Source organism: Onychomys torridus, chromosome 6 (assembly GCF_903995425.1).
Source record: "Onychomys torridus chromosome 6, mOncTor1.1, whole genome shotgun sequence".
Classification (NCBI taxonomy): domain Eukaryota; kingdom Metazoa; phylum Chordata; class Mammalia; order Rodentia; family Cricetidae; genus Onychomys; species Onychomys torridus.
In genome coordinates this window covers 70,711,074-70,733,074 of record NC_050448.1, presented here as the reverse complement: position 1 = coordinate 70,733,074, position 22,001 = coordinate 70,711,074, and the positions used below count along the sequence as shown (strand labels likewise).

Here is a 22,001-nt window from a genome sequence, read left to right as displayed (position 1 = left end):
TTGTCTGAAGAAAACCAGGCTTCCCTGAAGTGATTTTTTTTTTTTTTAATTTTCTACATGTGTGTCACTCTGTAAATTCTGGAAACTGAGAAACAAATTTTTGCAAAAAGACACCAGGCACTTTTTGTCCCGTGATTAGGAGGGTTAAGAGGATGGGAGCATCCTGGCCAGAGTGTCCTGCTCTGAGTTCAGCAGCCTGAGTTAGGGGAAATATGGACAAGACAACTCTTTTTTTCACTTAATGAGCTGTCAACAGGGCATCTCCTGACCAGAGAGAGCCGCCTGTAAAACTGATTTCACAGACACTTGTGTGTTCCAGGGAACAATTTTAGATGCTGAGCAGATATTTACTACATATGTGGGGTTTCTCGAGACAGGGTTTCTCTGTGAAATAGTCCAGGCTGTCCTAGAATTCACTCTGGATCAGGCTGGTCTCAAACTCAGAGATCCTCCTGCCTCTGCCTCCCAAACACTGGGATCAAAGGTATTGTTTTGTTTTTTGACTGTCTAGTCTGTGAGGTCTCAATTGCCTAACAGACTAAACTTAGTTCATTATGCCTAATCAATATGCTGCTGTTTCTGAATTGAACCAAATGAAAATAGGAAATACCAGAGCAGACAGAACGATAGGGAAGGTGCCTGTGTCTGAAAGTGGGAGACAGGCCTGGCGCCTAGCAGGAGGAAAGGTGGTGTTTGCTTCCTCTCTTCTCCCATCCTGTATCCAAAAAGTCGGGGGTTGGGGGAACAGGTGAGGCCAACATGAAGTGGAGAGAAATAACTGGCTTTGGCTATTGTTTTCAGGGGTACAGTAAAGAAACTGCCAACGTGGCTGCTTCATGGCATGGTTAAGGTTAAGAGAGAACAGCCAGAGGCATCAGGAAGAGTTCAGAGAAGAGAAGGAAAGTAGATGGAGTGTGGCCAACAGTGCAGACAAGGCCAGGGCTATCTGCAAGAGGAGGGGGGGATAGTGGGAGGTAGAGAATACAGTGGGCACAGTGAGGATCCTTACAGGAGGAGTAGCTGTGGGGTGGGGAGCCCATGAGCTGGAGGCGGTACAGTGTAGAGAAGGGGGTGAGAAAGGCTAGGATGTTAGTGTGGACTTTCGTTTTGTTTTAAAGATCGTGTTTCTCTGTGTAGCTTTAGAGCCTGTCCTGGATCTCGCTCTGTAGCCCAGGCTGGCCTCGAACTCACAGAGATCTGCCTGCCTCTGCCACCCGAGTGCTGGGATTTAAGGCGTGCACCATCACTGCCAGGCCAGTGTGGACTTTGAAATGTGCAACAGGTATTTGTGATACTGAGAGAGCCTGGAGACCAGCATAGGATTTAATAAACTGATACTCTTCTCTGGTAGTCATATGTCCCTTCTGCCAGAGGGAAGGGAAATGACTTCATTGGTTAGATGGGAACCAGCTTCACAAGTTCCTGTGGAAGGCTGGCTTTTCTCTACCTTCCAGAAATCCTCCTATAAAGTCCAGGATGAGCTCATTTCTGGATATATGACTGCCTTTTGGAAGTTGAGAAATTGGAGTTTCCTTTGGACCTGACAGATTTTTATCAGCAGCAATGCAGAAGGAAATTTAGGAGTCAAACAATGGTTCATAAACATCACTCTCATCCTCCATAGCCAAGATAGGCAGAGAAGAGGCACCATTTATTTATGGTCTAGAAAAGGTCCTCACCCTTTCTTCTTATCATCCCCACAGTGATAAAAGATATTGTGAGTAAAGACAGGTCTGCATGGGAAGGAGGAGAGAGTGGAGACATTGGTCCCAGCAGCAAGAGTCCCGAGTGGACCTAATCTAGAGCTGGGGGCTCTCCAGGAATAACAAGTTTGCGTCCATCCAACAGGCTTGCCCCTCAGTCCAGCAGCTGCGTAACAGATCTACTGAGCAAGTAGGCGGAGAGTCCTGTCCCTTGGGAGAAGAATCACTGCTCCTTCCCAGCTTCCCAGCAGCGGGGGAGGCTGGGTAAGTGTGGTGGGAAACAGCAGAATTTCCTCTTTTGACTTTCACAGCCATAGTGCCCAGCCCAGAATGGATGTCCTTTTGGTGGCCTTCCTTGCTGTACCGCTCGTCCTGGGTAAGTAAGTCTACTTCTGATCCCGAGCTTTGGTACGCCTTCTTTTGTGGTCAATGGGACGAGAGAAAAGATATAAAGAGAAGGTGAGTGGGCATGTCGGCGGGGAGTGATGGTGCTTTCTCAGCTGCTGGAGTCCAGGCTTGCGGGCAGAGTAGAGATCTGGAAAGTGGAGCCGGGAAACCAAAGGCAAAGCAACTCCAAGCCCTGTCAAAGAAGAGAAGGCTGGTGGAGGCTGGAGTCCTAAAGAGAGATCCTCCAGCAAGACTGAGCTCAGGTTTCTGTCGCTGTCACCACAAAGCTGAACAGAAGAGTGAGGCGCGGGAAAGGGAAGAGGGGGGCTCTTGGATGCTGGGGGGAGCAGTGAGAAAAGCCAGAGTAGCCCCTTCCCACAGAGCAGAAGCAAAAAAAAACCCCAACTTCTGTCAGCAAAGACACAGGCGTGAGAGCCAAGCGCGCCGGCACCTGCCCCAGTTCTTAGCACACAGAGGGGAAAGGATCAAAAATTCAAGGTCCATTTTGACTACACAGTGAGTTCCTGACTAGCCCCAGACATGTAATACCCCCTTCACCCCCACCCTAGCAAGGTGCGGTGGCACACACCCTTTAGTCCCAGCACTCAGGAGGCAGAGGCAGGCAAATCTCTGAGTTTGGGCCAGCCTGCTCTCCAAAACAAGTCCCAGAACAGCCAGGGCTGCACAGAGAAACCCTGTCTCAAATAAACAAATACTCCCTATAGCAAGAAACAAAACCAAGCTGGGGTGTGGTGGCTCACTTCTTCAATTCCAGCACGCCAGAGGCAGAGACAGGAGGGTCTTTGTGAGTTCTAGGCTGGTTAGGGATACATAGGGAACCCTGTCTTAAAAAGAAGAAGAAGCCGGGCGGTGGCAGCGCACGCCTGTAATCCCAGCACTCGGGAGGCAGAGGCAGGTGGATCTCTGTGAGTTCGAGGCCAGCCTGGTCTACAGAGCGAGTTAGAGGACAGCCTCCAAAGCTACACAGAGGGAAACCCTGTCTCGAAAAACCACAATAAATAAATAAATAGATAGATAGATAGATAAATAAATAAAAGAAGAAGATATAAATGGATTGGCTTCTAGGACAGTCAAGCACTGGCCGCATTTAGGGACAGAGTCCCAAGAGCAGCTTGGCTCCTTCCCTTCTTTGTTCTCCAGTCTGCCAGGTGGGTCATTGCTTCCCTTTCCTTTAAATCCCGTGTCCTCAGTCTGGGGTCGGAGGGATGTGATCAGCAGAAGGTCTAGGATTCTGGATTCAATTGTCAACGCCACACATTTTTCGTTCTAGAAGGGAAGAAAAGATGGGTTGTTTGGTCCAGCTGACTCACTTTAAGGAATGCCTCTAATGCCAGCATTTGGGAGGCAGAGGCAGAAGCACGCAGATCTCTGTGAGTTCAAGGCTAGACTGGTCTACACAGTGAGTTTCAGGACAGCCAAGGCTACCCAGAGAGCCCCTGTCTCAAAAAAAGGAAAGGAAAGAAAGAAAACGGGGGGGGGGGGGGGGGGGGCTCTAAATGGACTGTTCAAACTTCCGCTTAGTTAGCAGGGAAGCTGGAAGTAAACCAAAACTCAAAAGCCTGAGATTGTTAGCGTTTTGTGAGAGATGCTGATAAGATCTCTCCCAAATATAACAAATTTGGGAGCATACGGAATCTATATGCTTTTCTAAATTTCTGGTCTCCATCTTCCGTTTATAAACATAACATCTCCCTTGGGGCTTAGCGGATGTGAAAAGATCTGTCCTGGGAGTTCTGCCCTAACTGGGCGGGTTTGGAGGGACAGAGCAGGGAGCTGAGGCCTCTGGAGAGGAGGCAGAAAGGAAACCCAGGAGATCTGGGATCAACTCCACATGTGCTGTTGCTAAGGAGCTCTAGATGCTTTTGACCTGTAGCTCTTGTCTCTTCGCAGGACAGGAATACGAGGATGATGAAGAGCTGGAAGAGGGGGATTACTATCAAGTCACATATTATTATTACACAATTACCCCCAATTATGGTGCGTACGTGAAAGGGTTTGAGTCTTAGTTGGGTAGGAGGAGATTTGGGAAATACCTCATTCAAAGATTGTCCTTCACTCTGCAATACACCAAGAGGGTCAGACAAAATTTTGGCTATGAGCAAAACCTACCGAGACTCTTGGTATTCTTTCTCAAGCCCGTGATTTTTTTTTAAATTAATAACTATTTCATGCTGGGCAGTGCTGGCACACACCTTTAATCCCAGCACTAGGGAGGCAGAGGCAGGTGGATCTTTGTGAGTTCAAATCCAGCCTGGTCTACAGAGCGAGTTCCAGGACAGCTAAGGCTACACAGAGAAATGCTGTCTCAAACAAACAAACAAACAAACAAAAAACCCTAAACAAACAAAAAACCAAAAAAAAAAGAATTTTTTTGTGTATGAATATTTTGCTTGTATGTGTGTCTGTGCACCACGTGTGTGCCCGGTGTCTACGGAGGTCAGGAGGGTGCACTGGATCCCCTGCAGCCGGAGTTCCAAATGGTTGTGAGCAAAGAAGTGAGTGCTGGGAACTGAACCCAGGTCTATCTGCAAGAGTAGCCAGTGATCCTAACCTCTAAACTGTCTCTGCAGCCCTTTAAGATCATTATATTTTTATTCTTTGGAAAATGTTGGGGACAATTTGGAAAATTTTCAATTTGTAAATTATTTTAGATACTAAATTGACAATATAAATCTACTTAAAAAGATTTAGCCAGACATGGTGACGCACGTCTTTAATCCCAGCCCTTGGGAGGCAGAGGCAGGTGGATCTCTGTGAGTTTGAGGCCAGCCTGGTCTACAGAGCTAGTCCAGGACAGCCAAGGCTGTTACACAGAGAGAGCCTGTCTCTAAAAACAAAACAAAACAAAAAGATTTGGTTTTCATTATTATTTTAAATTATGTATATTGGAGGGATGTGTACTTGTACATGAGTGAAGTTGCCATGGAGATCAGCGGTATCAAATCCCACTGGAGCTGGAGTTATGAGGGATTGAAAGCTACTCAGTATGGAGTCTAGAAACTAACCTCAGGTCCCTGAAAGAAATACATGTTCTTAACTGCTAAGCCATCTCATCAGCTCCAATCTACAGACTTCTTTTCTTTTCTTTTCTTTGTTTTGTTTTGTTTGTTTGTTTGTTTTTCAAGACAGGGTTTCTCTGCAGCTTTGGAGGCTGTTCTGGAACTCGCTTGGTATCCCAGGCTGGCCTCAAACTCACAGAGATCTGCCTGCCTCCCGAGTGCTGGGATTAAAGGTGTGCCCACCACCACCCAGCCCAAAAACTTTTTTCTTATTTATTTTTATTATCTGTATTGGTGTCTTGCCACAGGTGTCAGGTCCCCTGGAACTGGAGCTACAAACAGCTGTGAGCTGCCATGTAGGTGCTGGGGATCGAAGGGAATTGAACCCAGGTCCTCAGAACAGCAGTCAGTGCTCTTAACCGCTTAGCCATCTCTCCAGCCCCACAAACTTTGTTTGTTTTTCACACAGGTTTTCTTTGTGCAGCCCTGGCTGTCCTGGAACTTGATTTGTGGACCAGGCTGGCCTCAAACTCACAGAGAACCACCTGCCTCTGCCTCCCAAGGGCTGGGATTAAAGGCCTGCGCCACCGCCGCCCGGCCTCACAAACATTTTCACACTAAAAATAACGAAAAGTAGATTGTACCAACACCTTTTACAGCTTTTTTCCTTTCCTCTTCTCAGATGACTTTAGTGCAAACTTCACTGTTGACTACTCCATGTTTGAGTCGGAGGACAGGTTGGTGAGTGACTTCTCCATCTAAGAGGGTCAGGACAAATAACAGTCAACAGAAACTGGGGAGTGCTGAAACGTAACTGATTGGCAAGAATGAATATCAGGCTGGGTATGGTAGTGCTCTCGTACAACCCCAGCACTCAGGAGGCAGAGGCAGGAAGATTGCCATGGGCTGCAGGTCAGCCTGATCTACACAGCAAGTTCCAGTCCATCCAGGACTATTGAGTACGGCCACCTGAGGACAAAAGGAAAGTGAGTGAGAAAAGAGAAGTTGGTAGATAGCAACTAGGACACAGGTCCCAACCGGACCTGTTAACTGTAGCTGGGGGAAGGAAGCCAGAACCTAGTGGCCTTACTATCACAGGAAAAGGGACAATGGAAGGACTTGTTGAATGGAATCCATACACAATCTGTGCTAACACTGCGCCCAGACAATCCCTCATCTTGAGTTTTAGTCATGCGGGGCTGGGGTGGGTGGTGGTGGTAGGAGGCTTGCTTGAAGGAAAAGATGAAAAACCCTAAATAGAGCATCTGTGGGGATGTTAGATGGAAGAAAGGAAAACTGTTTCCCAATCCTGCCGAGGGCAGAACAGGCTGCAGAAGGAGGTGACAACAGAAGCCGTAGAGACCACCATTAGTCTTCAGACCAAACTTGTGGAGCAGCAGAATCCTGTAACAACGAGACCAGCGGGAACAGCAGAAACAGCGGGATCAGCGGGAACAGCGGGATCAGCGGGAACAGCGGGCCCAACAAGACCAGCGGGACCAGCGGGGCCAAGGAGACCAGCAGGACCAGCGGCAACAGAACCAGTGAGTCAAATGGGGATTTAGGAGGAGGGAGACACAAAATCTTTATCCTGACAGATCTCAGGCCTAGTGACCTTGAGTAAACAGGGCAGGCATTGGTAGGGGAACCAAATGATACTACTTCCACGGAGGTACTCTGACTTGGTTTTTGTTGTTATGATCAAACACTGACAAAAATGACTTGGGTTTATTTCATCTTACAACTACCAGGTCACACTTCACCATTGCAAGGAGTCAGGCCAGGAGCTCAGGCCTAGACTTCGGAGGCCCACTGTTTCCTGGCTTGCTGCCCTGGCTTGCTCAGCTTGCTTTCTTATACCACTTGCCCACCGTGGGCTGGCTCCTTCTACATCAATCACTAATCAAGAATTTTCGCCAGGCATGGTGGCAGATGCCTTTGATCCCAGTAGTCGGGAGGCAGAGCCAGGTGGATCTCTGTGAGTTCGAGGCCAGCCTGGGCTACAGAGTGAGTTCCAGGACAGGCTTCAAAACTACACAGAGAAACCCTGTCTTGAAAAGCCAAAAAAAAAAAAAAGAAAAAGAAAAAAGAAAAGAAGAAAATTCCCCAAGGATATTCCCACAATGCAATCTGATGGAGACAATCCCTCAGATGAGGTTCCCTCTGCCCAGTGACTCTGGTTTGTGTCAACTGTCCGGCAGAGTGGGCTATGGCACTTGTGCCTGATCACATGTGTGGAGGCCGGAGCCCAGCTCGGAGGAGTCAGTTTGCTTCCGTGGCTTGCGCTTTGACCTGCTGAGCTAGTCCAGATTTTGGTTTAGACACAACTCAAGACTAAGACAGCTTTTGCTGGTTAGGTGTTCTGAAAGGACAGATGAAGAACAGTTTACCAGAGTGGAAGCTGCTGAGGGAGGGAAGCAGAACAGACTGTTACGTCTGGTGATCAGGGTACGACCCAAGGAACGTTTACGGAGGGGAACAGTAGGAAGCTACAATATCTACAAGGGTTGGGCTGCAAAGGAAGTTCAAGAATTATGTTTTTGCTATGTGGGGTCAGGGGACAGGAGGCTTCCTTGCAGGAGAGGGTGATGAGGAGAAAAACTCGAAATAAGCCATCTGTGGGGATGATGGACGGAAGCAAGACCAGCCTGAGTGACATAGCAAGACCCTATTGAGGAAAAACTGGCCAGGCGTGGTGGTACATGCTTTTAATCTCAGCGCTCTAGAGGCAGAGGCAGGTGGATCTCTGCCAGTTCCAGACCAGTTTGGTCTCCATGGCAAGTTCCAGGACATCCAGAGCTACATAGACTCTGTCTTAGAAAATTTTTTTTGAGCAGTCAGCTGGCTCATCAAATAAAGGTACTTGCTAACAAGCCTGAGGACCTCGGCCAAGTTTGGTCCCCGAGACCTGCTTGGCAGAAGGATACAAGAGATTCCAAGAGTTGTCCATTGGCTTCCACACTTGTGACATCCCATGCCCTCTCACCTAGCTAAATAAATGTAAAAAAAATGCACAAGTCCTTTCATTTTGTGTACTAATATTATATACACCAAGTTAGGGAAAAATAGATAGTCTGAAATGTTGGGCTGGACTTTGGGGCTGATGATCAATAAGGAGCCTGGTGAGTACTCCAGCAGGGTGAAGACAATGGAATCAAAATTTAGGAAAACTCTCCATCCTATTATATGCAAGATGCATAGTGGAAAAGTTTATACTCTCCCAGAAATACCCGCTAAAGGGCTAGACTAGGAGAGTGGTGCATAAATTGACAGCAGAAAAATAAAATTAGAAGAAAATGCCTCTCTTCAGTGATAATTTTATAAAGGAGAGTTAAGATAACTTACAGACTTTAACCATGTTTGGAGAGGCAGAGAGATGGCTCAGATGGTAAAGATGTCTGCCACCAAGATGATCTGAGTTCAATCCCCAGGCCCCATGTGATGGAAAGAATGTACCCACTTCTTCAAGTTGTCCTCTGACCTCTACATATGCACACATACACACACCAACACACATGTACCCATGAAACACAAATAGAATCTAATAAACGTGTTTGTGGAAATGGTCAGTCAAAGTGGGAACTATTGGATGCCAGAGTGGCTTAGGAGGGAAGTGATCATTTTGCCAGTCCTGTGGGTGTCCTAAAGAGAACTGACTAGATCAGTGGAGACCTCAGGGCAAAGCTCTAGCCATGAAAGTAGAAAGGCCAGTGACTAAGTCAGTGGAGGAAGAGAAATCAACCAAAGAAATGGAAGAGGCAGGGGACAGCTAGCTTTGCATTATAGGGACTAGAAGAGAAAGCTTGATATAATCAATCAAAAGCTACCCAGAGCCCAAAACCTATCTCAAAAATAAGGAAGGCTGTGTAAGGTGCATGCTTTTAATTTCGGCACTCAGGAGGCAAAGGCAGACAGATCTCTCTGAGTTCAAGTCTAGCCTGGTCTACATAGTGAGTACTAGGAAAGCTGGAGCTATATAGAGAGACCTTATCTGAAAAATAAAAATAAAAATAGGGCTGGAGAGATGGCTCAGAGGTTAAAGAGCACTGACTGCTCTTCCAAAGGTCCTGAGTTCAATTCCCAGCAACCACATGGTGGCTCACAGCCATCTGCGATGAGATCTGGTGCCCTCTTCTGGCCTGCAGACACACATGCAGACAGAACACTGTATACATAATAAATAAATAACTCTTTTAAAAAAATAAAAATAAAGAGGAGAGAAGAGATTGGGATGTAGCTCAGTGGTAGAGCCCTTGTGTGACATTTGCAAGGCTCTGGTTTTCATCCCTGTGGTGGGTGGGTGTGTGTGATGAACATTATGAGAAAATGTAACAAATATAGACCCACCTGAAAAATATAAAATTTAAAAAACAAAACAAAAAACAGCCGGGCAGTGGTGGCATACACCTTTAATCCCAGCACTCAGGGGGCAGAGCCAGGTGGATCTCTGTGAGTTCAAGGCCAGCCTGGTCTACACAGTGAGCTCCAGGACAGGCACCAAAACTATACAGAGAAATCCTGTCTGGAAAAACAAAACAAAAACAAAAACAAAACAAAACAAAAAAAAGAAACCCAGAACACCAATGGCCAGAAAAGGTAAAGGGACCAAAAAGCAGCCTAGCGGCAGTTGAACATAACTGGGAGGAAGCGGCAGGGCGGTAGGGCTGGCAAGCAAAGCCTAACAGCAAATACCCCACGCGCGTTTTTAAACGTATAGTGGGTTCTCGATAGATGGTAAGCCCCTCCTGAGCACAGGAACTACATCTTATTTATAGCCCCCCAAAGCACCCAGCACAGTGACTAGCAAAAAGCCATGTACACAAAAGATAAAACATCGAATATCATTGAGAGTCGTGGCCTCCCAAGTAGGAAGAATTCTCTACAGTGATGGGGATGAGGGTTAAATCTCCTTTGAGACCAGAGGTAGGGAAGAAGGGGGTTAGGGTAAAGGGGTGTCTATCTTCCTGGAGGTGGATTGGGAATTGCTAGGAAGGTGACAATGACCTATTGTGTGTGTGGGTGTTTTAGCAGAGTCCAGATCAGAATGATGCCATGTCCAGTCTGCAGAGTTCTGTGTCCTGTCTTCTCTTATGGACCCTCCTTCAAGGGGGGATACATTTTATGTAGAAGGTAAGAGGCCAGTCACTGGCTTTTGTGGGGGTGCTCTGAAGTAATTCTTACCAACCTGTTCAGTTCTCCTATGCTTAAAGAAATGGGATCACATTTAGAAATATCTGACTATCTAATCTTGAAGAGATTTGTAATAAATTGAAACAAAGACTTTTGTGATGTCATTTTTTTTTATTCTAATCTGGGAGGATTTTCAAGACCTCCTAGGAGAGAGGCAGGTTGAATGGAGAAGGCTTTTCCAAACTCCCAACAAGACTGGAAAAACCAGGGCTGGTTCCATTCTGGCCAGGTTTGAAGTTATGGCAGGTGCCAGAGGTCAAAATGGGTGTGTGCTACAACCCTGTAAGAGCCAAGAGGCAAAGTTCAGCAGGAGGAAGGAAGCATGAAAAGGACTCGTGTTTCTCAACAGAGTGGAGACTCCATCTTAGAACATGAAATCTGTGGGGTCTGCACAGAGATGAGAGCGAGGGCAGACTTCTTGGCCTCCTGATCTTGTGTTTTGGCTTTATTGTTTTTAATTATGTGTATGTATAGAGGAGGGGCATGGATACATGAATTGGGTACTTAGGAGGCCAGAGGCACCAGAGCTCCGGGAATGGGGTTACAGGGGTTTGGGAACCACCTGGCATGGGTGCTAGGAATTGAATTTAGCTGGCCAGTCATTTGTTGGTGGTGGCACATGCTTTTTTTGTTCGTTTGTTTGTTTTTGGTTTTTGGAGACAAGGTTTCTCTGTGTAGTTTTGGTCCCTGTCCTGGAACTCGCTCTGTAGCCCAGGCTGGCCTGGAACTCACAGAGATCCACCTGGCTCTGCCTCCCGAGTGCTGGGATTAAAGGTGTGCGCCGCCACCACCTGGTCAGCACATGCTTTTAATCCCAGCACTCGGGAGGCAGAGCCAGGCGGATCTCTGTGAGTCCACAGCCAGCTCTGGTTTACAGATATAGTTCCGGAACAGCCAAGGCTACACAAAAAAAATCCTGTCTTGAAAAACAAAACAAAAAGCAATGTGTTTTCTTAAACACCAAGTCAACCACCTGATCCTGTTTTTATGTCCCCTCCCTCCAGGTGAGAGAAGGCTGCTACAACTCTTCAGACTAGAATTTGGCAAGAAGTTGGATGAAAAATAAAAGAAAAAGAAAAAAAAGTGTCTACTTCTTAATGATGGTCTGTTTTAAAGTCAACACTGACATGTACACCGAAACTTGGAGGGCATGAAGAGCAGATTAGACTGAGAATCAGAAATCAGTGTGGTGGCGCATGCCCAGCTTTCCTCTGGGGCAGCCAGAGCTACGCAGAGAAACAAACTTGAATTAGACGTCAATTAATTGGCAGGAATCATACCCTGTAAATAAATCTAGAGTTTAGCATAGAAAAGAGAATACTCACAGGTAACAGGTTTCTAATGGTCCCATGTGGCTCAGGCTGGTCTTGAACCGAGTTCTTGTATCCAACCTCTAGGATTACAGCAGGAGTGAGCCATCATACCGAGATTAATTATATTTTATTTGATAGTGCCGTGAAACTTTGTGTTTGGGGAAACAGTGCTGAGGTTTAATTTAGAAACCTTTTTCTTTTTCTAAAATAACCATATTGCTAAATATAGGTAAAAAGTATTCGAATATACTTAAAATAATCACACATTCTCCAAACCCTAACTTATATCCCTGTCCAACTTTTTCTTTTAGTAAGAATATGCACTTAAAAAAATAAAAATCCCAGTCTCTGTCCTCCCGACCCTCATCGGAACTAGAGTGCCCCCTTGCGTCCCCTAGGTTGTCTTCGTCCCACAGGGTCCTGCCCTGCCTGGTTTCCTTTAACTACGACATGGTGAAACGGATGTTCGCGTCTGCTGGAGACTCTGGACTTGCTCTTTTCCTTCCTCAACGTCTTTCCAGTCGCCTCAAAGGAACAAATAAACTGGGGCCAGATAAAGCCATAACCTTGAGAATCGAGGCTCTCCTCTCCTCTCTTCCCTGTGCTGAGAGTCCGAGAGTTCTGAGTTGAAGGGTCTGAAGGGCCCGGGGCAGAAAAGCCAGGGACGAGTTCGGCTTTGACCCCTGGAGTCCCGGCGGGCTGGCATCTGAGATGGTAACGTGCGGGGCAGCTTATGTAAGAACCGGCTGAAGACGCCGCTCGGCGGGAGCCCCGGAGAGGACGCGGCGTTCCGGCTGCAGTCCCCACCCTCCTCGCCCAGCAGGGCAGGAGGCACCCAACGAGGAGACGAGGAGGGGAGGATCAAAGAGTGGGGAGTCACGAGGGCGAGCCGCCGACAAGGGAACGGAGGCCCGGCGTCACACGTCCGTTGTCACACACGTTGCGGACACGAGTTGCTGCGGGCTCCCACGTGCTGCGCCCGTGCGCGGAGGCGCTCCGAGGGGGCCCCCGTCCCCAGGCACCGCCTCCACGGCACGGTCTCGCTCCGCACACCCGGGCCGCGCAGTCTCCCGCGCGGCGCCGTCCTATTTAAGGCGACGAGCTCCACCCTTTTCCGCCCCTTTCTTCATTTTCACTTTTTTTTTTTTTCCATCCTCCTTTCTTTTTATCACCGGAGGAGCCGCATGTACGGGCGGAGCCTCGACTGCTTCCCTCCCGGCCAATCACCGCTCGGCTGCCTCTCTATTGGCCGAACCCCCGCGTGCGGTGGCAAATGGGCAGTGAGTGTCTGTGCCTGGAGTCACGTGTTGCCGGCAAGCTATCCAATGAGAGCACCAGGTCTGTGTACGCCGGGGGAGGCACGTGCGGGGCCGCACGTGTCTGGGAGGGGGGAAGGGGCGGGGACCCACAGAGTGAGGCGGAGGTGGGTCGGCCAGAGCGGCGCAAGCACAGACCGGGAAGGAGCTGGATCCCGCACCGGGCTGAACCGACAGACCCAGGCGTGCAGACCAGGGCGGAGCGCTCCTCCGGAGGACGGACCCGGACGGAGAGAGTGGGCTCGTGAGGCCGCAGATCGGGGTGTCGAGAGGAATTGCATCACCTGGAAGGCGCGAGCACAGACTGACCGGCGCAGGGCGCCTGACGGTGAGGGATGCGAAAGCTACGGACACGGGTGTCCGTGGGGGCGGTCCCCACGGGGACCTTAGGTGGGGTTTGGTGCGCACATCAGCCACCAGCGGGTGGCTTTTTAGGTCGCCAAGCTCACTGTGAGGTCTGGAAGGGAACAGCCCAGAACAGCAGACGCCGGGGAAGGTGTCAAGTCGGGTACTCACTCTGTGGGCCGGCGGTCTGGATTTTGAACGGGGGTGGAAAAGCCAGGGTTTTGTTGTTGTTGTTGTTTCTGTTGAGAACGGAAAATATCGTGTTCAGAACGCCCCAGTCTCTCCCAGTCCCTCTCCAGATCCTTTGACTGGTTTCAGACTCCCTCTCTTTGCTTTTCAGTTGCAGGTTCTGATCTTTGGTACTACGAGAGCTGCTTTTCAGCCCCTGCTCCTGGACCTATGGATTCTCCATCTAGCATTTCTTCTTACTCCTCCTCCTCTCTCTCCTCGTCATTTTCCACATCCCCTGTGAACAGTGACTCTGGCTTTCCCTCTGATAATGAGAGGGAGGGCAGGAGCACCCAAGGGCTCAGGCCAGACGCTGTTGGGCAAAGGGGAGGCTCCCAGCCCAGTCCAGGCCCTATCCGCTGCAGACATCGACCCAGGATTTCTAGTAACCAACATACAGCCTCTCCTCTGGAACAGCGAGGATCTAGAGTCAAAAGATCAAGAGACGCTGGACTGGAGACCCGTCTACACACCTGGGGATGTACCACAGAGGGAGACCTGCTTTTTGCTCAAAAGGTAAGGAAGCAGGAGGCAGTAGTGCAGTGGCAGACACCGAATTGAGTGATAAGGACCCTGAGAGGATGGTATTGGCTGCCACACACAGGACAGCAGAAAAACCACTGCTGGTCCCTTAGCCTTTGCGCTGTCTCCCTACAGTGTAAAGAACTCCAAGGGTTCATACGGCCCCTCACAGATCTACTGAATGGACTGAAAATGGGCCGCTTTGACAAAGGTAATTAATAACCTCATGATTGCATGGGGGGGGGGTAGCTCCCCTCCCTGTGTGACATGTCTCTTACTTAAATCAGTTTTGGACCTGAGCTATTCCCTGATTGCATCTGTAACTGAATTTCTTTGGGTGAATCCATTTTAACCCCCATCTACCTGTCTATCAGTCCCCGCTCTGCTTTCTCTCATGCTGGGGAGTGAGCCTACTGCCTTGTGTACGCTAGACAAGCTCTCTGCCACTGAGCTGCATCCCACAGCCTCTGATCACCCTCTCTCTTTCACGGTAGGATTGAGTAGCTTCCAGCAGAGTGTGGCCATGGACCGGATCCAGCGTATCGTGGGGGTTTTACGGAAGCCTCAGATGGGGTAAGTCTCCCTGTTTCTTTCTTCTCAGTATCAGACTGAGGGAGACCTGTACAATTCTCCACATCTCTTTTTTTCATACTTGATGACGTTTAAAACTATCCTGTTTTCACAGAGAACGGTATCTAGGGACCTTGCTGCAAGTGGAAGGGATGTTAAAGACATGGTTCCCTCATGTGGCTGCCCAAAAGTCATCCTTAGGAGGTAGCAGGCATCCGATAAGCAAGGTAAGGACCTAGAAACCAAGGAAGCCCTGGGAGAAGAATCGAGAAATAGACTGTGCATGGAGAAATGCGTCCCCTCTCGTTTTCCTTAGCCCCCCACTCCCATCCCCGCCCCCGCCCCTGCCCAGGGAAGGGAATGCCTGGTTTTATGCGGCACTGTGATTTTTAGATTTAGCCAAGGTGCTGGTTCCATTTTGTTGGGATTCCACAAGATTTAGCCCTACCTTCCTGTTTTGGCTTACCTGCTCTCTGAAGATGCAGAAGGCTTTTGAACCCGGCCAAGTGACTCACACAGGAAGAGGCCTCAGTTCTTCTTCACAACTCTGCTTTTCCTTGCACCTCTCCGAACCCTGCCCATCTCCTGACTCCTGTCAGAGTATTCTCGGCCAAACCTTATGCGTCTATAATGGGTTTCTATTCTTGTTTGTTTTGTTTTCTTTTTCGTTTTTTTCAAGACAGGGTTTCTCTGTGTAGCTCTGGCTGTCTTGGAACGCACAGAGATCTGTCTGCCTCTGCCTCTTGAGTGCTTGAGTTAAAGGCAAATGCCACCATGTCCGGCTAAATCAACTATAGTTGTTTGTTTTTGTTTGTTTGTTTTTTCTTTTTATGGTGTTTTGCCTGCATGTATGACTGTGAGGGTGTCGGATCTTCTGGAACTGTAGTTACAGACAGTTGTGAGCTGCCATATGGGTGCTGGGGATTGAACGCAGGCACTATGGAAGAGCAGCCAGTGCTCTTAACAACTGAGCCATGTCCCTAGCTCCTCAACTATAGTTTTTAATGATACGAAAATAATTGACTGAAAAATAAGTAACAGGATCATGCCTCATGAAGAACTAAATATGGAAAGCGAGGATTTTCTTTTTGAGCTGAGGACCGAACCCAGGGCCTAGGGCTTGCTAGGCAAGTGCTCTACCACTGAGCTAAGTCCCCAACCCGAGGATTTTCAACACAGAAATCAGGACATTAATTCGCTTACAGGTCTCTGGCTGGGGTGCGGTTAATTCACTTACAGGTCTCTGGCTGGGGTGCGGTTAATTCACTTATAGGTCTCTGGCTGGGGTGCGGTTAATTCACTTACAGGTCTCTGGCTGGGGTGTGGTTAATTCACTTATACTTCCCTTGGAGTGTTCTCCAGCCACATGACAGGCTGGGTTTGATTCTCTTAACAACACAAAAAGTAGTTTAAAGACATGGGACAGGAACCGTTGTGTAAATAGTGAGAACTGTAGGGCTGTTCTCTCTTGTCTGTCTCTAGTAGCCTAATAGCATGTTCGACACAAAGAGTCACCACCTCTCAACTGTTGGTTGAGCAAATGGAAGCATTACTTGATTGCCAAGGCCCAGACTAAGTGGAGCTCACCCATGAGCTTTCTTACGGGATGATTTTCTCCTTTCTCCACTGCCCAGCACTCTCTAAGCTACCAGAGTGACTCAGCTGCTTCCTCTCCCGCACCTCTCATGGAGAAGATGGGCCAGACACAACTAGAACATTTCGTTTTGAAACCACAGCGGCCTTGGCGTCTTACAGAATGGCCAGCAGTGAACCTCACCTGGATTCACAGCACTCCAATTTGTAACCCGCCCCTCAGTGCCCAAGGCTCCACCCCTAGCCACAGTTCCTCAGGATCTGGAGGCAGCATTGGTGTCATCCTCGTGCTCCAGAAAGGAGGCCAGCCCTTCACCCACTCAGCTCCAGGCGCTCCCATCCCACCAACAACGCTGTCTCCTGTCATCCACGGTGATCTGGAGAAACCATCTGGAGAGGGGCCTTGTTGCTACAGCATGCCAGGAACGCTGCCATCAGACTGGAGCTGCACCCTCTGTCCCCCTGTCCGACCTACCACAGTTGGAGAGATGACTGCAGGACCCCAAGACCCACAGATGAGCAGCCATCCTGCGGCTGCCCCAGCCCTCAGCCCCTGATGCAGGCTTTGAACTGTCCTCTGACTTCCAATTTTATAAATATATGTTTGTGGTTTGTTTTTGTTTTGTTTTGTTTTTTACTTTTAATGTATTTGTGGTAAGGAAAAATAAATCCTTTCTGATTAAAGGCATTTTTTACCTAAACACTGCTGACTGTGGTAAATTGAAATTCAGCCTTGAATACCATAAATCTTACCCACTGGGCTTCTGAAAAGAAGACAGGACAGGAGTGTCTGTGAATCCACAGGCCGAGTGTGGCTGGGATAAGACAAGACCTGTGAGGGCACTGTAGCTGCTGCTTCCCTAGGAAACACCCTTGGGACACTTAAGGGTTCAGCCTTGAAGGGGATTTGCTGTTATTTTATTCTGCTCACACTCAGAAACTAGTGCCCTTCCCTCTCCCTGTGGACTCTTCCAGCCGGGCAGACAAGCAGGTTCTTCTGCTCTGGCACAGCTCTGCTTTGATGGGAGCTGTTGATGCTTGAGGGTAAATGCCTATGTAATCTGCTGCTGCCTCCAGAGGAGCCAAGGCCAAAACAGCCAGGGGTGCCGGTGTTGAAGAGGGTACAGGGCCTTAGGTCAGCACAGGGGGCTCAGACTCGGGGCCACATCCCTGCTCGAACAGTAACTGCTAAACATACCGCAGGCCACGGAAAGCTAGTCAAGTGTCGCCGAGTGCAATCCGTGAATGGATGGATCACTACCCTTCTCTGTCTTTCTTTCGGATCTGTCCCAGTTTCTAGAAAAGCCATTTCCTCTCTCATCCTCAGCCTTTGAGTGCATCAGATAACTCTGTCATCTCAAGCACTGCTTCTCAGCTGCTCAGCATGCTTCTCACTAGTCAGACAGCTTTCTCCCATTTCTGGTAAATAAATCACCTCCTTTTATTTCAGAAAATATGGCCTCCTTTCTAAGGCAAACCTTATTTGTGTAGCTCAGGCTGGTCTAGAAATCAAGGTGATTCTGGTGCCCCAGGGATTACATGGGTGAAACACCACTCTTAGCTCTATTTGTGATTCTGATATACACACACAATTTTTGAGACAGGGTCTCACTATGTAGCCCTGATTGCCTAAAACTTGCTACACAGACCAGGTCTGCCTCTGCATCTTGAGTGCTGGGGTTAAAGGAGGCATGAACCACCATGTCTGGCTCATTTTATTTATTTATCTAAATTTATTTATTTTTATTTTATGTGCTTTGGTGTGTTTCCTGCATGTATGTCTGTATGAGGGTGTGGATCCCCAGAACTAGAGCCACAGACAGTTGTGAGCTGCCATGTGGGTGCTGGGGATTTATCCCAGGTCCTCTGGAAGAGCAGCAGTGCTGTTAATCACTGAGTCAGTGTTCCAGCCTCTCATTTGATTTTTTAAGATTTATTTTTACTTTGTGAGTATGATTATTTGCCTGCATGTATGTATGTGTATCATATGCATGCCTGGTACCCAAGAAGGTCAGAAGAAGGCATAGGATCCCCTGGAACTGGAATAACAGATGTTTATGGGCCACCATGTATATGCTGGGGATGGAACTCAGGTCCTCTGCAAGAGCAGCAAGTGCTCTTAACTGCTGAGCCATCCTCTCTAGCCCCCTGGATTTCCTTTTATTTGTGAAACTTTGGTAATTTATATTTGCTATCCATATTAATTACTCCCTGGTGTCATCAGTTCCTGGCTTACTGAAAACACTGCCTGAGCCTACACAACCTCTCTCTCCTTTGCTTGGGAGTCCTCCCTCAGTCCCACACTCCCACTCAGTACTAGGGATTGAACTTTGGCCCCCATGCACGCTAGGCAAGTGCTCCAGCACAAAGCCTTCCTCCCCAGTGTGCTCCATAGTTGAGCAGAGTGGTTTTTCTAATCCCTCATCACCACTCCAGTTAACTGCCACAGGCCCAGCTCACACTCCTTTCGTTTTGCTGCACCTTCCAAAGTAACTAATGAGCCCACAAAATGAGCCCAAGTGTTTTAGAATATACCTTCCACCTAATCAATCGTGAAACCCAGGAGCCTTCACAAAGGTGCACGGTGTCACTGGACATGATGCTGCCTTCGGGAACTCTCCTGCCTTAGACCTGGTGACTCCACACAGTCCCAACTCTCCTCTTACCCAGCTGGCAGCACTGTCTAGGTTTCTTCATGGCCCTGTTTCCACCCACCCAAGACTGTGGGTGTTCTCTGAGGTGCTAGGCTTGGCTTTTCTCTACATATATCCAACCACGTCAACGTTGCATTTTTTTACTGCCTTTATTATTTCCTCAAATTAGATAAATGCTGAACTTTCATTTCCTGTTCTAATATTTGCCCTAAGAAGGCACACTGAATGTATACATTTTTTGCTGGGAAGTTTTATTCATATACTGCTTATACAAAAATAAACAAAGGGACCAGGAACATGGCCCATGGCCTTTATCTAAAGATCTTTATAGGCAAGTCTTACTGAGTTTGGTACCTTGATCCCACATGGTAGAAGGCCAGAACCAGTTCCCACAAGTTGTCATCTGGCCTATGCACATACCCATGTAGGCACATATACACACACTAAGTATTTTTGTTGTTGTTGTTGTTGTTGTTTAATTAGGGCTAGAGAGATGGCTCAGCAATTAAGAGCATCTTGCAGAGGACCAAGGCTTAGTTTCCAGCACCCACATGGTAGCTCACAACCCTTTGTAATTCCAGTTGCAGGGGATCTAATGCCCTGTATCTGATGCCCTCTTTTGACCTCCTTGGGCACCAGGAACGCCTATAGAGAACATACGTGCAGGCAAAACACTCATACACATAAAATAAATCTAAAACATTTTAATTAATTAAAAATTTATAGCTGGGTGGTGGTGGCAGCAGTGGCCTTTAATCCCTGCATGAAGGAGGCAGGGGCAGAGATCTCTGAGTCTCAGGCCAGCCTGGTCTACATAGTGAGTTCCAGAACAACCAGGGCTACACAGAGAAACCCTGTCTCAAAAAAAACAAAAAAACAAAAAAAACTATTAGTTTTTTTTTTTTTTTTTTTTTGGTCTTGTTTTGGTTTTGTTTTTCAAGACAGGGTTTCTCTGTGTAGCTTTGCACCTTTTCCTGGAACTCACTTGGTAGCCCAGGCTGGCCTTGAACTCACAGAGCTCCACCTGGCTCTGCCTCCCAAGTGCTGGGATTAAAGGCATGCGCTACCACTGCCTGGCTAAAATTTTAACACTTTCTGGCTAGGGAGGTAGCTCTAAAATACCTACCGCATGCTAAGCATGCACAAAGCCATGGGTAAAATCCCTAGCACCCCATAAAACTGGGCATGGTGGCATATGCATGTAATCTCAGCACTTGGGAGGTAAGGCAGGAGGATCAAAAGTTAAGGTCATCCTCAGGTACAGCTCTTCTTCCAGACCACCTTAGACTGTCTTAAAAACAAGTGTGGAACACTGGAGAGACGGCTAGGCCGCCAAGAGCAGTTGCTATCTAATCATGAGGACTAGAGTTGGGATCCCAGAAACCAGTTAATAAGCCAGGCATGGGCATCTCACAAATATATATCTAAATACAGCTCTGAGGAATCTAATGACCTCTTCTGGAATCACATGTACAGGAACATGCACCTGTACATATATCTGGACATACATTCACACATGGGCATGCAAGCACACACACACACCTGTCTTTAAAGTAAAAGGCCTGGTGAGATGGCTCAGTGAGTAAAGGCCCCTGCCACCACCAAGCCTGATGACCTGAGTTCAAACCATGGGACCCACCTCATGGAAGAAGAGAAACCATTTTTGGCAAGATGTCCTCTGACCTTCTTACGCGGTGACACATATACGAGCCTGTGTTTGAGCCCTAGTACACAGAATTAATTGCCCTCCTAATTAATTAATTAATTGTGAAATACAGTTAATTTTTAATAATAGTGAAATAAATTAATTTCACTAAATTAATAATGAAATACAGGATGCCAACATTTTTCTAGATAACTAGGCTCAAAACTTGGGGGCACTGAGGTTGAGCAGACGGCTCAGAGGTTAACAGTACTGGCAGCTCTTCCTGAGGACTCAGGTTAGTTTCCCAGCACCCATACAGTGACTCATAACATCTGTAAATCCAGATCCAGGGGTCTGATGTCCTCTCTGGCCTCCCTGGAAACCAGGCACACATGCAGACAAAACACCCACGCACATTAAAAAAATTTTTTTTAATCCAGTAAAAAAGAAAAAATTAGCAAAGGGGTAGGAAAGTCAGCTCACCAGTTAAGAGCACTTATTGCTCTTGCAGAAAATCCAGGTTCAATTCCCAGCATGTACATGGTAGCTCACAACTGTCTGTAACTCCAGACCCAAGGGATTCAATGCCCTGTTCTATCCTCCATGAGCACCAGACACATACGTAGTACACACACATACATGTAGGCAAAAATACTCATACACATATAATAAGAAAATAAACCTTAAAAATAAGACAAAAATTCACAAAGTACTTTTATATCTTATCCCATTTGATTCTTAGGACAAATTCTATGAGATCAACAGAGTAGCTATTAGGCCATTTTACAAATAAGGAAGATGATTGAGAATTCATCTAACAAGATCCAGATCATATATCCCCATTTCTTTTACCCAAGTCTACCACTGTAGCCCAAACTAACCATACACAATCAACAAATAAACGTGATAGTATTCCAATATTTTATTAATACAAAAAAAGTGCAGACTCCTAGTTTGAGTAACTAATTCAAAGTCAAACATCTGATGGCCCCCAGTGTCTGAATAGAAACCAGAACTCCTTTCCACGTATTATGCAACTATCCATATAATCAATCTTGCAGTTATATATATGCTACCCAGTCTATATTTGAGTCTACGTACTTTCAGGAGTGCTAAGACACTGGAATAGTATCAACAGTGCCTGGCAGAGGATAGATATTCAATTAAAAGTTTGTTGACAATCATAATAGTGTCCTAGTCTAGCCTCACTTTGGTACTTTGGATTTGGCTTACTACGAGGTAGGCTTAAGTTTTGTGTAAGTACCTACTAACTGATGATGTTCCGGATAGATGACACAGTGGTTAAGAATATTTATTTCTCTTGCAAAGGACCTAGATTCAGTTCCCAATAACCACATGGCAGCTCACAACCACCGGTTAACTCCAGTTCCAGGGATCCAACACCTCTCCTGTCTTTCTTGGGCTCCTACATGCACAAGGTGCATATACATATACTCAGGCACACATAAAATAAAAGCAAATCTTTTAAAGAAATAACAGACGAGGATGTATCTG

General features: G+C 47.4%; 2 protein-coding genes and 1 long non-coding RNA gene across 6 annotated transcripts; 2 read left to right on the top strand and 1 right to left on the bottom strand.

Annotated features, from left to right (window-relative positions):
- The first annotated feature begins 1,876 nt into the window (after positions 1-1,876).
- On the top strand, positions 1,877-11,385 carry C6H1orf54 (chromosome 6 C1orf54 homolog). Of its 4 annotated transcripts, XM_036189846.1 has the most exons (7): positions 1,877-1,893; positions 2,015-2,079; positions 4,002-4,088; positions 5,793-5,851; positions 6,433-6,654; positions 10,139-10,240; positions 11,305-11,385. In XM_036189846.1, the coding sequence occupies exons 2-6, from the start codon at positions 2,034-2,036 to the stop codon at positions 10,235-10,237; spliced, it is 513 nt and encodes a 170-aa protein (XP_036045739.1). In that variant the 5' UTR covers positions 1,877-1,893; positions 2,015-2,033; the 3' UTR covers positions 10,238-10,240; positions 11,305-11,385. The 4 variants fall into 4 exon arrangements, with proteins under 4 accessions (XP_036045739.1, XP_036045742.1, XP_036045740.1 ...); XM_036189847.1 differs by lacking the exon at positions 1,877-1,893 and having other exon boundaries at positions 1,932-2,079; positions 10,142-10,240; XM_036189848.1 differs by lacking the exon at positions 1,877-1,893 and having other exon boundaries at positions 2,031-2,079; positions 4,007-4,088.
- On the bottom strand, positions 3,115-12,728 carry LOC118585366. The gene is made up of 3 exons (XR_004945179.1): positions 11,626-12,728; positions 5,761-5,868; positions 3,115-3,377 (listed from the first exon to the last, which is right to left on the bottom strand). It is a non-coding gene; the product is annotated as an uncharacterized LOC118585366 (long non-coding RNA).
- A 293-nt stretch (positions 12,729-13,021) lies between these two features.
- Positions 13,022-16,796, top strand: Ciart (circadian associated repressor of transcription). Its single transcript, XM_036190464.1, has 6 exons — positions 13,022-13,257; positions 13,615-14,018; positions 14,160-14,235; positions 14,519-14,597; positions 14,710-14,821; positions 16,229-16,796. Exons 2-6 carry the CDS (start codon positions 13,674-13,676, stop codon positions 16,742-16,744), a joined length of 1,128 nt encoding a protein of 375 aa, XP_036046357.1. The 5' UTR covers positions 13,022-13,257; positions 13,615-13,673; the 3' UTR covers positions 16,745-16,796.
- Positions 16,797-22,001: the final 5,205 nt, after the last annotated feature.